Source organism: Macrosteles quadrilineatus, unplaced genomic scaffold (genome assembly GCF_028750875.1).
Source record: "Macrosteles quadrilineatus isolate MER2022 unplaced genomic scaffold, UCM_ALF_1.0 Scaffold_7__1_contigs__length_78375512, whole genome shotgun sequence".
Taxonomy (NCBI): Eukaryota; Metazoa; Arthropoda; class Insecta; order Hemiptera; family Cicadellidae; genus Macrosteles; species Macrosteles quadrilineatus.
In genome coordinates this window covers 24,027,927-24,044,576 of record NW_026542600.1, presented here as the reverse complement: position 1 = coordinate 24,044,576, position 16,650 = coordinate 24,027,927, and the positions used below count along the sequence as shown (strand labels likewise).

The window sequence follows — 16,650 nt, the reverse complement described above, 5'->3', positions numbered from 1 at the left end:
GTCAGGGAAAAGTCAGGGAATTTTTCAATGTGATTTCACTAGCCACCCTGAATTTGTGGTAGTAATTACAAATCGTGGTTACAAAATCGTATAGCCTATACCAATGCAAATAGTGTCAACATTTAAACATGAAATATGGGGTTTTCTAGACTCATGTCTTATTACCTGATCTTGAAATGCAGAAATTATATTCCTAAATAGAAATACAGTATACTTTTTTAATCAAGATTTTTAGGAGGCTGGCCATTTTCCAGATATGAAGAGGTAGCCTACAAGAATTCTGAGTTTTATGTTAACAACATTGTTATAATTTAATTCATTATTTTGCAGTAGTTTCTGAGAAATCTTGACAGAAAATTAGAACTGTTATCATACTGTCACTTATTAAATTATTTAAGTTGCTTGTTTTAATTCAGCTTCTAGTCAACACAGAGTTTGTTCCTTTGAGATACTGTAATATTAATTCCATTATTTTGCTAAAACTCATTTTTATCTTTTCATCATTATTAAAAGAAAAAGAAAACTCTCCATTTCAAACAAATTATACTCTGTACAAAATGAAAACAAACTATAAATGATTAAAAATAAACACTAGAAATTACTGTGTAAATAATATAAAAAACCAGTATTTTTACATTCTTTTTTTGTTGTTGTTTCGACTGGGTCATAATGAATGATGATTGTCAGATGTATGCTGGGAATGCAGAATACATGAACACAGAACAATTCCAGAGCCTGTTACTTACTGTCTACAAGATATCTATGGACCACTACCCTGAAGGCCCACAGAGCTGTCGGCAACTTTTCAAAACACTTGAAGCTATATCTAACTCTGCAGTAAGTCAATAGTTGTTTATCACATTAGAACCTCTGTTAAAGAAATAAAGTTGCAGGAACGAGTCAAATTTATGGTATCCAGTTTAATCCCCATGATCGGAATGGAAACAATATTAATTGTAAGTTATTGAGATAGTATATGGAATCTGTTGTTAAATCCTCTTATCTTCTTTTCTATGGAGTATACTCACATACCAGTATAATGGATACTTTAGAATGGCTCAAAGTAGTGGTATGTAGAACATTAGTGGTTGTACAGAATACAGATATTTTATGGATAGATTTTTCAAAATCTAGATGTTTTTTCTCGTTGTGGGCTTAATTGCCAGTGACATGGTTGGCTGAGCCCTTGCACTCTATTTTAAAATAAAATAGAATGGGATTGAGGGTTACTTATGGGAATTCTTTTTAGAGGTTTAGAAATATTGATGCACCATTAATTTGTGTGACAGTACGTGATAATATTATCCCTACTTCAACCAAATAAATTGATGCCTGATTCAGAAACAACAAAAAACCTATCTCATAAACTTGGTAAAGTAAGTTTCCCAATAAATTTTTTGTGATAACTAAACCCAAACCAAACTTGTTGCTTTGTCCTTAGCTCTGAATACTACGGAATCATGTGTGCTCACTATCTGTACTAGCAAAGCTTCATAGGGTACTAGCTCGAGGTCAAGCTAATCCTTTAGGAACAATGCTTAAGGAGGATGGTACATATACAGACGGCCCAGAAGAAGTGCTGGAGAGCCTTTTGAGCGCTCACTTCCCAGGATCCTTACAACCGCAGAGCACAGTCCAGGTGGAGATAGAAAGAGAGACTAGGGTGCGGACGGTAAGAGAAGATTGGGCCTGCGCTAGGGCTGTGATTACCTATAACGGTATCAAATGGGCGCTTAGGGCATTTCAACCATTTAAAGCTCCTGGTACCGATGGCATCTATCCTGGGTTTTTGCAGGAAGGTGGGGACCAGTTGATACTCCCCTTGGTGCGTCTTTTCAGGACCAGCTTAGCCAGTGGAGTTATACCAACAGCATGGAGGACCTCAAGGGTGGTATTCATACCGAAGCCCGGAAGGGATACATATGCTGTGCCCAAGGCTTTCAGACCAATCAGCCTTACATCGTTTCTCCTGAAGACCATGGAGAAATTAGTGGATAGACGAATAAAGGATAGGGTCTTGGTAAGCCATCCTTTGCATCCGAACCAACATGCCTACCAGAAGGGAAAGTCATGCGAAACAGCCCTGCATGCGCTGGTTAGTAAGATTGAAAGTGCTATCTCGAACAAGGAAATAGCGGTGGCTGCATTTCTTGATATAGAAGGAGCTTTTGACAACACCAGTACTCGCTCTATTGTATCAAAGCTGGTGTCAAGAAATGTGGAAAGCACTGTAGTGAGGTGGATAGCCAACATGCTCGAAAGTAGGAGAGCGCAAGCTTCTCTGTGTGGGACGGTGAGAGAGGTCAAGGCCCAAAGAGGGTGTCCACAGGGTGGCGTCTTGTCACCAAATCTGTGGAATCTGGTGGTTGACGATCTCCTGTCCGAGCTCAATGCACAGGGCATGTACGCTCAAGGATATGCTGACGATATTGTTGTACTAATAAGAGGAAAATTTATGAACACTTGCCTGGAACTCATGCAGAGGGCATTGTCCATAGTGGAGAGGTGGTGTAACCAGGAAGGTCTGAGGGTCAATCCAATGAAGACTGTAATGGTACCATTTACAAGGAAGAGAAATGTTGATATCGCTAGAGTACCAACTCTCTTCGGTAATCAGATCCAGGTTAAGAGGGAGTTCAAGTACCTAGGAATAAGGCTGGACGACAAGCTCACCTGGAACAGCCATTTGGCACATATAACGCAACGTTCTCAGACCACACTTATGATGATGAGGCGGGCTGTTGGGAAGACCTGGGGTCTAAGTCCACAAATGACTAACTGGCTATACACTAGGGTCGCAAGACCGATGATGGTGTATGGCTCGGTGGTCTGGTGGACCAAGGTAATGCAAACTACCGCTGTAAAGAGACTACAAAAGATCCAGCGAGTAGCATGCCTTAGCATCACAGGAGCCATGAGAGGCACTCCAACTGCAGCCCTGGAAGTAGTGCTAAACCTGCCACCTCTCGACATCATTGTGAAAGGAGAGGCAAGGATGGCAGCCTACAGAATGGCTTGTAGTGGCAACTGGAAGTATAATGCCTCCAGTGAGCACACAAGAATTGTGGACAAGGTGCAAAAGAACTCCTTGGAAATGCTACCAGACAGGATGGTGAAGATCACAGATCTAGAAAAACCATACAATGTTAACATTGTTGACAGGGATGCCTGGGATAAGGGTGAACCTGAATTCATGAAAAGGGGGATCACCTGGTATACGGATGGCTCAAAAAAGCCAACGGGCACGGGGGCTGGAATATATGGAGTCAGACCCAAGGTGCAGTTATGCGTAAGTTTGGGAAAAATGGCCACTGTATTCCAGGCAGAAGTGGTGGCCCTGTCTGAGTGTGCGAGAGTGTGTTTGAAGCGCGGTCTTATAGGCCACACTATATACATGAACTCAGACAGCAAAGCAGCACTAATGGCACTTGACAGTTTCGACTTTACCTCCAAGGCTGTATGGGACTGTCATCAAGCCATGAAAGCCCTGGGAAAGACCAACAGGATCATCCTTAGTTGGGTTCCAGGGCATAAAGGTATTGCTGGCAATGAGGGAGCTGACAAGTGGGCAAACAAAGGAGCTGAAAGCCCGCTCATGGGTCCAGAGCCGACGTGTGGTATTGCTTACAACACAGCACGGAGAGCTGTTCGCCAGTGGATGGGCATAGAACATCAAAGGAACTGGGAAAGAACAGAAGGAAATGTACAGTCAAAGAGAATGCTGAAGGCACCTACAGGTGCGATAGCGGCAGAAGCCCTTGGGCTGAGTAGGAAGACCCTGCGGAAGGTGGTTGGCTTTATTAGCGGCCATTGGGTATTCCGTGGACATTTACACAAGATGGGAATTCAAGTTGAAAGCCTCTTATGTAGGAAATGTGGAGAGGAGGAGGAGACAGCATTCCACGTGATATTTATGTGCCCAGCCCTACAAGGTCTGCGCATGAGATCCCTTGGCCTATCGACTGGAGATCAAAGGGAAGAACGGGTCACCATTGTCAAAAGGATCTCACGGTTCACAAAGGACCTGGGATTTGACAAAGAATGAGGACCTGTGAATGAGGGTGCACAATAAGCTGTTCTAGCTGCGTTGCAATCCCATGGTTACTTGAAGCCTGGCCCTCTATTAAAAAAAAAAAAAAAAAAAAAAACTATCTGTACTATCACAATTCCTATCAACACGTCCCGCGGTCACGGCGCTATCGTCGAGATTTCCTTCCGTTACAACGCCATTGTAGACATGTTCTGTGGTGACGTCACCATCGTCGACATGTCCCGCGGTCCCGGTTCCATCTTAAACATCTCCTGCGGCCCCGAAGATATGTCCCTCCTAGGTTCCTATGGCTGTATCTTCTAAACAGTTAGGAGTATCACAAAAATGACAAGAGTAAACATGTCTTAAAATCTTATGTGGAATCCAAAATGATCATAAAAAGTGGGCTTTGCCATTGAAAAATTTTTTAAAATAAAAAATAGCATGTCGTAAAACGTTACAAAAAAATAAGGGAAGTTGTTCATTTAAAGTTCTCTGTAAAATAAATGCCTAACAAGTTAAACCTATTGTAACACTTTTACAGTACAAGAATGAACTGTGCTGATCAATTTTGAGATGCGGCAATGGGCCTCAAACCCACGACACTGCTACCTCAGATAGTCCATCTTGCTATCATCAAAGGCACTGATACACCAACACACAGATGATTATAACAGGGTGTCTAGTAGTCGGGAAAATCGGGAAAGTCGGGAATTAGTATTGAATTTCAAAATGGTCTTGAAAAGTCGGGATTTAGTCTTAAATTTGATTTCAAAGTCGGGAATTATCATGATTTTGACGACATCGTCGTCTTGCGTTTACGTAACCGCGAAAGCCAATAATGATGGTCTACACGGCCTCGAGAAATGTTCACGATTTTGCCGCGATAGTGGACGACGACGATGACGTTTCCGAAACCACGAGAGACGACGATGACGTTTCTGTGACAGCAGGAGACGACGATGACGTTACCGTGACCGCGGGAGACAACGATGATGTCTGCTCGGCCGCGGGAAATGTTCATGATTTTGATGCGATCGCGGACGACGACAATGACGTTTCCGTGATCGCGGGAGATGACGATGACGTTTCCGTGACCGCGGGAGACGACGATGATGTCTACACGGCCGCGGGAAATGTCATGATTTTGCCGTGATTGCGGACGTCGACGATAACGTTTCCGTGACCGTGGGAGATGACGGTAATGTCTAAACAGCCGCGGGAAATGTTCATGATTTTGCCGCGATTGCGGACGTTGACGATGACGTTTCTGAGACCGCGGGAGACGACGATGATGTCATTGATGTCTACAAGGCCGCGGGAAATGTTCATGATTTTGCCGTGATCGCGGACGACGATCACGTTTCTGTAACCGCTGCAGACAATGATGATGTCTAAACGTACGGTACATGGAAGACTTCATGATAAAAAAAAACCAAATTTGCTAGTTAGAATTTTTTATTGCTGCATTATTTCTTTACTTGAAAACACCATATTATCATAATACTACTTTATGACAAAGACAGGGGTTGGTGTAGTATTATTTAGAAAATTTGGTTAAGCTATTAAAATTGGTATCGGTATCAAGAATCGAGAATCGATACATTTTGGTATCAGCACCCACTAATTGTTAATAAAACTAGTCTTGAAAAATCTGGAATTAGTCTTGAAAAGTCTGGAATTAGTATTGAATTTTATAATGGAAATAAACTAGACACCCTGTTATAATAGCCTAACCACTTTGTATCTGTTTTCAGTTCCACAAGAAAGACTCACTACCAGTGATCTACCTGGCTCATTGGCTAGAAGAGCATTGTAAGCGTTTAGTGACAGTTCTGCACCGATACATTGTCCACATACTCACAACAGGCTTTCACAGTGTCACAGAACGGCTTGATGATAAAGACCAGGTAAAGTAATACTTCTTGCTTCAAACCTTGGCTGCACTCCATGGCTGCGGTTTGCATGTGATGCGCTATAGGCCCGAGAGATAATTGCGCCCCTCTCCACCTACCTTGTGGGGGAAGGTAGGTCTTCCTCTTCATTGCGCCCCCCACAAATTGAATTGAACATGAAATTGTAAAATGCTCATTAGGGTGGGTAGAAAAAAATCAATAATTTTTTTTCTAGTTGTAATACCTTGGAAAAGCTGCTAAATTGTAAGACCAAAAAAGGATAAAAATATTAAAAATATTGGTTGTTATCTTCCGGTCGCGCATGTGCTCTAAAGTTTGGAAAAAAATTAAAAACTCATATTTTATCGGAAATTTTTAAATTAAAAAAAAAATTTCATTTTTAATATTTAATAGTTAAAAATGTCATCTACAAGACACTAAGAAATTGATATTTAAATAATAGTATTGTATGTTAATATCTTCCGGTCGCGCATCGGCTGCAAATGTTGCAAAAAATCAAGAAAAACATCATTGTGTATTAGTATTTAAAATATAATAATATAAAAATGTAATACCAAAAATCTGTTTGTACACATTCAGATAGTAACTTAACAAAAACAACAGACGATGTCAGAACTGATCTTAAACCAATAACTTTTTGATATACACTCTGTTATAAACCGATAAACGTATATTTAGATACTATTAGGACTCTTAATTGAAAACACGACACTGAAATAATTACACTGATCTGAACAGACGTTCACTAACCTGGATCTCATTGTAGACTGCTCGTTTCGCCTTTGTCCTTAGCGGTAGTGGTGGGGTTAGCTTCTTATCTCTAAGCAAACACAGACTTGTCTCGAATAGCAAACTTCGACTTGTCTAACTTAACTCGTTTCTTCTTGGTCCAAATAAAATACTCCTTACTTTAATATTAATAAAATAAAATATCTTCCTTATAACAATTCCTCCCAACCAAATAAGATAATTCACAAAATAAAATATTTACAAAATAAATTTGGGAGGATTTCTTCTTCGTCTACAAGTCTATTTTGATTGGTGGTTTCCGAGTTCTTTGAGAGCGTCGGAGACCGATAGGGCTTTGGCCGTGTGTCGTCAAACCTCTGTTTTCTTCCATGATTTGATTTTCGTCTTTCCCGTTAGTTGTCTCAGGGGAACTCGTGTTTTCTGGAGTCTTGATGGGTGTTTTAGTCTGTGCTGGTCTCGGACTCTGCTGGAAATTTTCCCTAGGAAATTGAGTCACAACATCATCTTCATCAGATTGAGCCATACATTTTCTCAAGTGGTCTGCGTGCACAAACCTTGTTCTACCATCAACCTTAGCTAGAAACGTAACTGGACTAATAATTTTTATGATGGTTCCAGGTTGCCAGTTTATCTTTTCGTTTCGGACTGTTTTCACAAACACTCGGTCGCTAATATTGAAATTCCGAAAATTTCCCCTGTTTTGATTAGCCGTGTTCACAATCTTTTCTTGCTTATCTAACATCTGTTTAGCTATGTGCGGTTTTAGAAGGCTTAGGTGGCATTTTGGCTTAAACTTCAAAAATGTCTCGGATGGTGTTTGCCCCGTGATTGAATGGGGAGTGTTCCTGTAGACAAATAGGAATGAATCCATACGGTGTTGTAATGACCTATTGGCTTTGTCTCTATCATCCTGTAACATTTGCTTCACAAAGGCGTCTTTAACGGTTTGTACGGCACGTTCCGCTAGGCCATTTGAGGCCGGATGATATGGAGGCGTCAAGACATGACTAACACCATTTGATCTAAAAAAATCACCAAACTCTTGGGAGGTGAACTGTGGGCCACTGTCTGTCACCACTGTCGAAGCAAGACCATATGCTGCAAAACAGTGTCGGAGTTTCTCAATCGTCCTGCTGGCTGTTGTAGATGGCATGTAAAAAATTTCTATCCATTTTGAATGGCTATCTACAATAATGAGAAATTCCTTTCCCTCGTGATAGGCGAAATCTAGGTGTAATCTTTGCCAGTTATGTTTAGGCCAAGTCCAAGGCTGTAGTGGCGCTAGTGGTGCTGACTTCCGGGTTGTCTGACAAACCATGCATCCCTTTACCATCTCTTCGATGTCTTGGTCCATCCGAGGCCACCACACGTAGCTCCGAGCAAGCGATTTCATTCTTGATTCACCTGGGTGTTCAGTGTGCAGTAATGTTAAAACTTCCTTACGGTGAGTAGGCGGTATAATCACTCGATTGCCCCATAGTAGACAGTTGGAATCAACGGAGAGTTGAGCTGTTTTGTTCAGATAGGGTTTTAGTTGATCATCGTCCGGAAGATTAGGCCAGCCATTTGTTGTATAATCGATTACTTTCGACAAAATAGGATCATACTTGGTTGCTGTTGCTAACTCCTTATAGGTTATGGGCAGCTCGTTAGATGTTGAGAAGAAGGATATTTCCCCTTCGTCCTCTGAGCCTTCACAGGGTAGTCTAGACAGGGCGTCAGCGTTGGATATTTCCGATCCTTTCTTATATTTGATCTCATACTGATATGCTGCTAGTGTTAATGCCCAACGTTGGATTCGGGCTGCCGCTAGCGTAGGTATCCCCTTAGTAGGGCCTAATAGAAATATGAGTGGCCTATGATCCGTTACCAGTGTGAACTTGCGACCGTACAGAAAATTGTTGAACTTGCGTATGGCAAATATCAAGGCTAGTGCTTCCTTTTCAACCTGGCTATATTTGATCTCACATTTTGATAAGGTGCGGCTCGCAAAAGCAATCGGACGCTCGGAACCATCTGGTAAGATGTGAGCAATTACGCCACCTATTCCAAAACTAGAGCTGTCACAAGTAACAATTATTTCAAGGTTAGGATCAAAAGGTTAGAACATTGTCTTTACACAGTAGTTCCTTACTAGTTCTGAATGCTCGTTCACATTCTTCACACCACGTCCATTTGACGTCATTATTTAGCAGCCTATACAAGGGATGTAATATTGTAGATAAGTTAGGTAGAAACTTGCCATAGTAGTTGAGAAGTCCAAGATAAGAACGCAGTTGACTTATATTCTCTGGTCGAGGAGCGTTTACGATAGCTTCAGTGAGAACCTCACTTTGATGAATTCCTCTTGCATCTAGGCGGTGCCCTAAGAAAATCAGAGACTCCTGAAAGAACTCACTCTTGGCATTGTTTACCTTGATTCCATGATCACATAATCGTTGAAGAACAGCATCCACTCGTCCTAACATTTCATCAGTAGATTTTGCTACAATTAAGATATCGTCTAAGTAACAAAAAGTGTTTTCGAGTCCGTTTAAAATCTTATCCATTGCTGACTGGAATAGTGCACCTGCACTAGTAATGCCATAAGGCAGCCTGGCAAACCTAAAAAGACCTTTGTGGGTGGTTATGGTTAGCAGCTCCTGTGAGAATTTGTTAACCTTAAGTTGGTTGTACGCTGCAGAAAGATCAAGCTTTGTAAACAGTTTGGCTCCTGAAATTTGTGAAAAAATGTCATCAGGAGTGGGGAGCGGATAGTAATCCGTTCTTAAGCATGGATTTATTGTCACCTTAAAATCCCCACAAATTCTTACCCTTTTATCAGGTTTGACAACTGTAACAATTGGTGTTGACCATTGCGACTTCGTCACAGGATAGATGATACCGTTACTCTGTAAGTTGTTAAGCTCGTTCTCAACGGCTTCACGTAATGCGAAAGGTACATTCCTTGTCTTACAAAAAACAGGTTTGGAATTTTCTTTTAATACCAAATCAACAGAAATACCCTTAATTTCACCTATTGTTTGCTCAAAAACTGGTGAATACCTCTTTTTCAATGTCGAAATTAACTCAGGAATATGAACAGTCTTACCTTGCGTAAGACGAAGAGCTGCGACGTTTTGTTCTCCGTCCGAGCCATTTGGTTTCATACAGTCCCAGTCCAACTGTATTTTCTCAATCCAGTTCCTTCCCAATAGCGGAGGTTGATGTGAGCCGTTGCTCTCGATGACTACTACTGGCAGGCGCTGACTGCTTCGGCCCGTGGACACGTTGGCCTGGAACTCGCCCAAGATTCGAATTCTCTCTCCAGTATAGGTCTTTAGTTTAACATTACAACTCTCTAAGGTAGGCATTGATTGATTAAACTTTTCAAAATAGACATCTTCAGGCATTACTGTGACTACTGCGCCTGTGTCAATTACCATTTCAACTGGCACATCGTTTATCATAACTTCAGTTACAAAACCACTTTGCTTCTTTGCACTAGAATTAGCATAGGCTATAGTGTATAGCTCCAAGTCGTGGTCAGAATTGTGGCTAACGGGAGGTTCGTCCTCGCTCCCATCACTACCGTCAACATCACACATGTTTAACCTATCACCTTTAGGCCTAAACTTATTTTTATTTTTGCTGCACTTGTTTGATAAATGACCCTTTCTTTTGCAGTAGAAGCATGTGTACTCTACGTAAGGACAAGCATTAGTATCGTGGGGCTTTCCGCAACGGAAACAAGAAAATTTTCCCAGTTGTGGTTCCCTAGGTCTAAAGTTTTGAGGTTTTGATGATCTCTCAGCAGAACTATGATTCGGGTTAAATCTCCTATTAACGTAACCTATATCCCCAGAAGAAATTTGTTTTTCAGGATGTAGGGATTTGACGTTTCTGTCAGCGTTCTCTATCACAAGTGCCATCTCAAGGGCCTTAGAAAAGGTTAATGTGTCCCCTTCTGCTAATAATTTACTTTGTATATGAGAAGACTTGAGCCCACACAAGAACATGTCCCTAAGGGCTTCATCCAAAAAATTCCCAAAACTACATGTAGATGCTAGCTTCTTTAGCTGAACTGAGTAATCAGTGATTGATTCACCATCTTTTTGACCCCTTTTGTTAAAAATAAACCTTTCATAGGTAGTATTACAGGTAGGTGTATAGTGTTTCTTAAGCACAGAGATCACCTCTGCAAACTCAACTTCATTTACTTTTTTAGGGTGCAAAAGATCCTTAAGTTTTGTATATAACATCGGTCCCATAATAGAGACAAAAAATGAGAGTTTACTTTCATCCTTGATTGTGTTTATCTTAAAGAAATGTTCTAACCTTTCTACGTAGTTTTCAAACGATTCCAACTCTTCATTAAATTCACTGATCTTTCCCACAATTTGTTTTGAAGACATATTTCAGGATAAATAACATTCAATTTCACTTTTGGAAGTACACGGATGCACATATCTTGGATAAAAACGTGACTAAATACTTTTCGTAGTCAAACATAACCTGGTTTCAACGATCAGCATCAATTAATTGCACAGCAGACAGCAGCACTCCAATTGCAGTCTTCAACAAGAAGAAATAACAGAAGTAACAGGTATTTGTAACCGGTCAAATTTAGTAGCAGTGTAAAAAAAAACTAGTTCCCAAGCAACTGTGATTGCAAGTCACTGTTATAGTTGGAGTCACCGTTACTACTTCACAGTTCCAGAAACCGTTTCGGCAACTTTTCAAAATGGCGTACACTGAGCAAAAACTTGTCGGCAAAATTGACAAACTTACAACCCGAAGTTAGAGTTATTCTAACGGTAAAAACACGCACTGGATCGATAAAAAGGCCTCGTCGCCACTGTTATAAACCGATAAACGTATATTTAGATACTATTAGGACTCTTAATTGAAAACACGACACTGAAATAATTACACTGATCTGAACAGACGTTCACTAACCTGGATCTCATTGTAGACTGCTCGTTTCGCCTTTGTCCTTAGCGGTAGTGGTGGGGTTAGCTTCTTATCTCTAAGCAAACACAGACTTGTCTCGAATAGCAAACTTCGACTTGTCTAACTTAACTTGTTTCTTCTTGGTCCAAATAAAATACTCCTTACTTTAATATTAATAAAATAAAATATCTTCCTTATAACAGCGAATAGTGAGCGAATAGTCTTCCTTCAAAAATAGTGTTAGCATAGTGTTAGGTTAGGGATATTGTCCAATAATGTATTTTGATGATAAAAATGCAAATTGTGAGCATTTTACCCCCTACTACCTCACATATGCTGCACATATGCATTATTGTGTTTTAACGAGGTCAAAACTCAACCTATATTGAGCGATGCTGTTTGTGAACCTCGACTTAGCTATATTCCGGAAAACCTAAACTCAATATAACAATGCTTGTACACTGTTTGACAAAGCCTGTAACAATATCGTTGATTGGCCGAATAAAATCATTATATCATTGTAACAAACCCTGTTTTAACAAAATAATTGGTATAACGAATATTCAGTTCGGTCCCTTAACATTTGCTATAGCCTACCAAGGTTAGACTGAATTAATATAAATTGCATCATAGGTCAAGAAACTAATTTGAATTTTTGAAATATTTATAATATTACAATTGTATTAACTATTGAACAGAATTTATATTTTGGCTGGGCTAACATTTCATAAGAACATCCAACAGCTTTTTTTGTCTTTCAAAGTAAAATATGAAACAAATCAAAGAGTCTAAACCTTAATAATGACAAAATTACAAGACAATATTAGGTGAAAGAAATTAAATAGAATAACATAGCCTATGGTTAAATATTAATTAAATAATCATAGAGGTTTAACATCTTTCCCTTTGAGTTTCTTTTCAGAGTATGGTCAGGAAAATGTTTGGTAGGTCTTATAACTGTGCCTCTTAATGATCGTTTTAAAATGACTCCTTAATTGGGATTTGTTTTTTATTTTATTTTATTGCCAATGGATTTCACCAATTTACAGTTGAATTACATAATATGAGTAGCTCGTCATGACTAAGTAGCCTAATATACGGTAAGCCAAGAATAAATTGATGTTGTACTGTAAGCGCAAGACTTCAGACTTGTTTACGCGTGCTCCCTCCCACTCCCCTCTACTCCCAGCGGATGCTTAACACCAACACACGCCGCCTGTTGGTCGGCCACAGGGAGTGTTGGTGGCATCTTGAATGTGATTGCAAATGTAGTTTTAAATTACCATATAATTACAAAATATTTGTGATGACTTATGGATATTTTCCATTATCTCGTAATATTATCGTGACGTATCAGACAAAAAATACAAATTAAACATTCTTAATTGTATCTGTCATCATCAACAACAGAAAACTATAATTTATTTAATTACACATAATAGTTACAATAATAAACAATAGTAATGAAGGAAGGAATCTTTAAGTAAATTATATCAGTTACCTTAAGTTACTATGGAGTTGCAAGGTCAGAGTCTGATATTGAATCGGTGTCCGAATCTTCACATTCACTATCTTCTGAATCCACACCTCCAAGTTCAATAACAAAACGTTCCATAGCGTCCTCCATTATGCTATCTTTAATCCAATAAAAATTGCTATACTTGTCTGTTAAAAATACACTGTTGTCTTTGCATTTAACTATGGGTTTGTCATTGCTCTCTAGTCAGTTTTTATATTAGTCTATATTTATCTTTCTCAGTTGTCATTGGTTGTTAGCTTGTGGGTTTGTTGTTATTGTTTCATATTACAGTAGACTCTCGCTCATCCGGATCGGCCTTGTCCAGACTCCCGGTAGTCCGGATCGGCAATCATGATTTTTTTTAGCGGCACAGTACAGTAGAAGTCCAATTATCTGAGCAAAACGGGACCGAGACTACCTCTAATAATGAAAAAAATCGGATAACACGGCGGTAAAAATTATTACGGGTGGAAGTGCATATGCCCGGGCTATCATTACTGTGGACCTGGAACAAAATTTGGCCGAAAAAATTATGACCGGTGGAAGTGCATACGCACGGGCTATCATTACTGTGGACCTGGAACAAAATTCGGCCGAAACAATTATTACCGGTGGAAGTGCATATGCCCGGGCTATCATTACTGTGGACCTGGAACAAAATTCGGCTGTAAAAATTATTACCGGTGGAAGTGCATACTGCATAAGCCCGGGCTATTATTACTGTGGACCTGGAACAAAATTCGGCCGTAAAGATTATTACTGGTGGATGTGCATATTCCCGTGCTATCATTACTGTGGACCTGGAACTAAATTGAAAAAACGGCTATATACAGTACTGTGTATTTGCCTCGACTCTCGATAGTCTGGATTTTTTGTAATCCGGACCGGACGTCCGCCACATTAGTCCAGATGAGCGAGAGTCTACTGTATTTATATATTGTTGTTGTTTTAAATTATTTATTTATTAGTATACCTTTTGTTATTTTGTCAGTTTTTGTTTTGTTCCGCTATTTTTGTCATTGTTATTGTTGTTTGTTATTAGATCATTATTATATTGTTGATTTTATTTATAGTCTATAAGCACAAAATTTGTTATTATCAACTAAGCCATTCTGAGTTGTAATGTTTTGATTTGTATAGCTGTAAAATGGAGATGTCCGTTGGAAATAAATAAATAATTTTGTTATATTTTAAGGGTGTGAATAGTAAACACCTCCAAATCTAATTTATTAATAGAAAAAACAACATTTTTTGTAGCTTCCTCCAATTTTGTCAGTGACAGATCACACGTAGTATTTTCCTCCTTGATTTTCCTTTTCATCTTAGCCCAGGCTAACTCAATTGGATTGAGGTCGCACATGTAAGGGGGCAATCGAATCACGCTGTGAACACGCGATTTTAGTATTTCATCTAAACAATAAATCTTTTTCAGGAGGCTTATGCTGATTAATCAATTACCACAACTCGAATTTCTTCATCTCCATCGAGCAAGGGATCTTATTTTTTGTCAGCCAGTCAATCATTTCTTTTTTGACTGTGTATTTGAATGGTGGCTTGTTTCCCAACTGACCCCTCCATGTAAACAGTGGTTAGGAGCGTTGTCTAGCACAACAACACTTTTATTAGGGAGGTTTGGTATAAGTTTTTCATCGATCCACTTTTAAAAGTTTACTCCGTTCATCTGGCCATGATAATCTCCAGTTGCTTTACCATCTTGAAATATTAGTGTCGCATCATGCACAAAAACATCTTCTGAACCGGCACTAACCACAATTAATCTATTGGGCGAGCTAGTTTGTGAGGACCCCGGGGACATCGTCACTGCTCCAGCATTTTACAAATTAATGTTAAGTTGTTATCAACCCATGTTTCGTCAAGATATATGATTTTACACTTTTCATATCTACACTTTTGAATGTCTCGCAAGTAGTGAGCGCCCCAATTTACAATATCCGGCCGTTCTATCAACAATTTTCTAATTTTCCCACACCTTTTCCGTTTTCCATTTAAACCCCATGTCTTTTAGAAGTTTTTGTAATGTGGAAACTCCCCAAGGAAAATTAATTTTTTCCTTAATTGCATATAACAGTTTGGGTGCTGTCGGCACTTTTTTTGCATTGTATAAAAATCGTGAATATTGTCCCTTATCACTCTTTTATCAAATTCATTAATGTGGAATTTCTTCTCCTCTGAGTAGGGCCTTTTCTTACCTGGTGTTTCTAGGGCAGATCCTCCGGCCTCAACCCCTTCTTTCCTAATTGTCGGAACACTACAGACAGATATCCCTGTATACTTAGCAACCCAATGATTACTTTGTTTCAGGGTATACTGGAAGGTTCCAGAGTTGGATTCTTAGTCACACTGTTGAATAACACATCTCATAATTTCACTGGCTTCACTGTAAATGGTTTGCCCTTTTTTACGGGTGGTTGCCATGATATTAATTTAAGTTAGCCTAACACTTTTATAACCCACGGCTTAACAATCACTTAACTATTCTTTGTTTGAAGTTCATTGTTGGTGATGGTGAGTTAATGTTGTTCAAAGGTTTATTGCGGACATTTTCCATCACAATTGTAAAAAAAATCACAGTTTTTTTACAATCGTGATAGAAAATGTCCGCAATAAACCTTTGAACAACACTAAACTATCACTCAATAATTACTCAGCCGCACAACTTAACTCCACAACACACCCCAATAAACTGACAGTCGATAGAACACGATAGAATACAATACTCTTCCGGTCATAAAATACTTTACAACATTAGGAGACCTACTTTCCTTTTATTAACTTAGGGATATAAAATAAATAACTGCAAGCCATTAACCGTTTTACAGGGTGTTCGGAAAAACTGTCTGATATTTTAAGGTGTTATTTATTGTACATGATATGAAAATAAGCAAAAAGTTTCCATAGTTACATGTACTAAGCCTTATGGTTTTCTGTTTATAGGTATATCAATATGTGTTTTTACATATAATTCTATGTCTTAAGATTTGAGCTATAAACTCAGTTCATTGTTTACACCTAATAAGTCAAACTTTACAAAAAAATTATAATATACTATGATTTTACTGTTTGGTGTACATTTTAAGAAGTAAAAACATAGTTGTATCAAATTAATTACTCTACCACAGTACCAAAACAATAATATAGAACCCTTAGCTATTACATTGTATAGTACTTGAATTAAATTCAAATTTAAATTCTATAAAAATTTTAAATTCACGCAAAAAAGGAACACAACGCAAACAGCGCTGGTCGAATGTTTTTAGAAAGCGTTGTCCGACCAATGCCATGGAAACTTTGGCTGCGTTAGGGGATTGGTACCGCTCTCTCCCGCACACACCGCTGGCAAACAAGTCGTACGCTTACAGTAGTTCAATCCTGTCTACTTCATCCAAAGTAATCTGCCAGAGTCAATTTATTTGCATCCAATTTAGAGTAGCATTTTGCATAAGAGATTTGGCTGGATTTTTTTTTGATAGGTTGAATGGGAT

At 39.2% G+C, this 16,650-nt stretch overlaps 1 protein-coding gene across 1 annotated transcript in view; it reads left to right on the top strand.

Annotated features, from left to right (window-relative positions):
- The window catches only part of LOC128998143 (uncharacterized), a 46,478-nt gene that overhangs the window by 15,976 nt on the left and 13,852 nt on the right, over positions 1 to 16,650 (top strand). The window contains exons 4-5 of the mRNA XM_054424146.1: positions 688 to 837; positions 5,788 to 5,940. Of these exons, the coding sequence (XP_054280121.1) occupies positions 688 to 837; positions 5,788 to 5,940 (303 nt within the window). The remainder of the gene's footprint in view (positions 1 to 687; positions 838 to 5,787; positions 5,941 to 16,650) is intronic.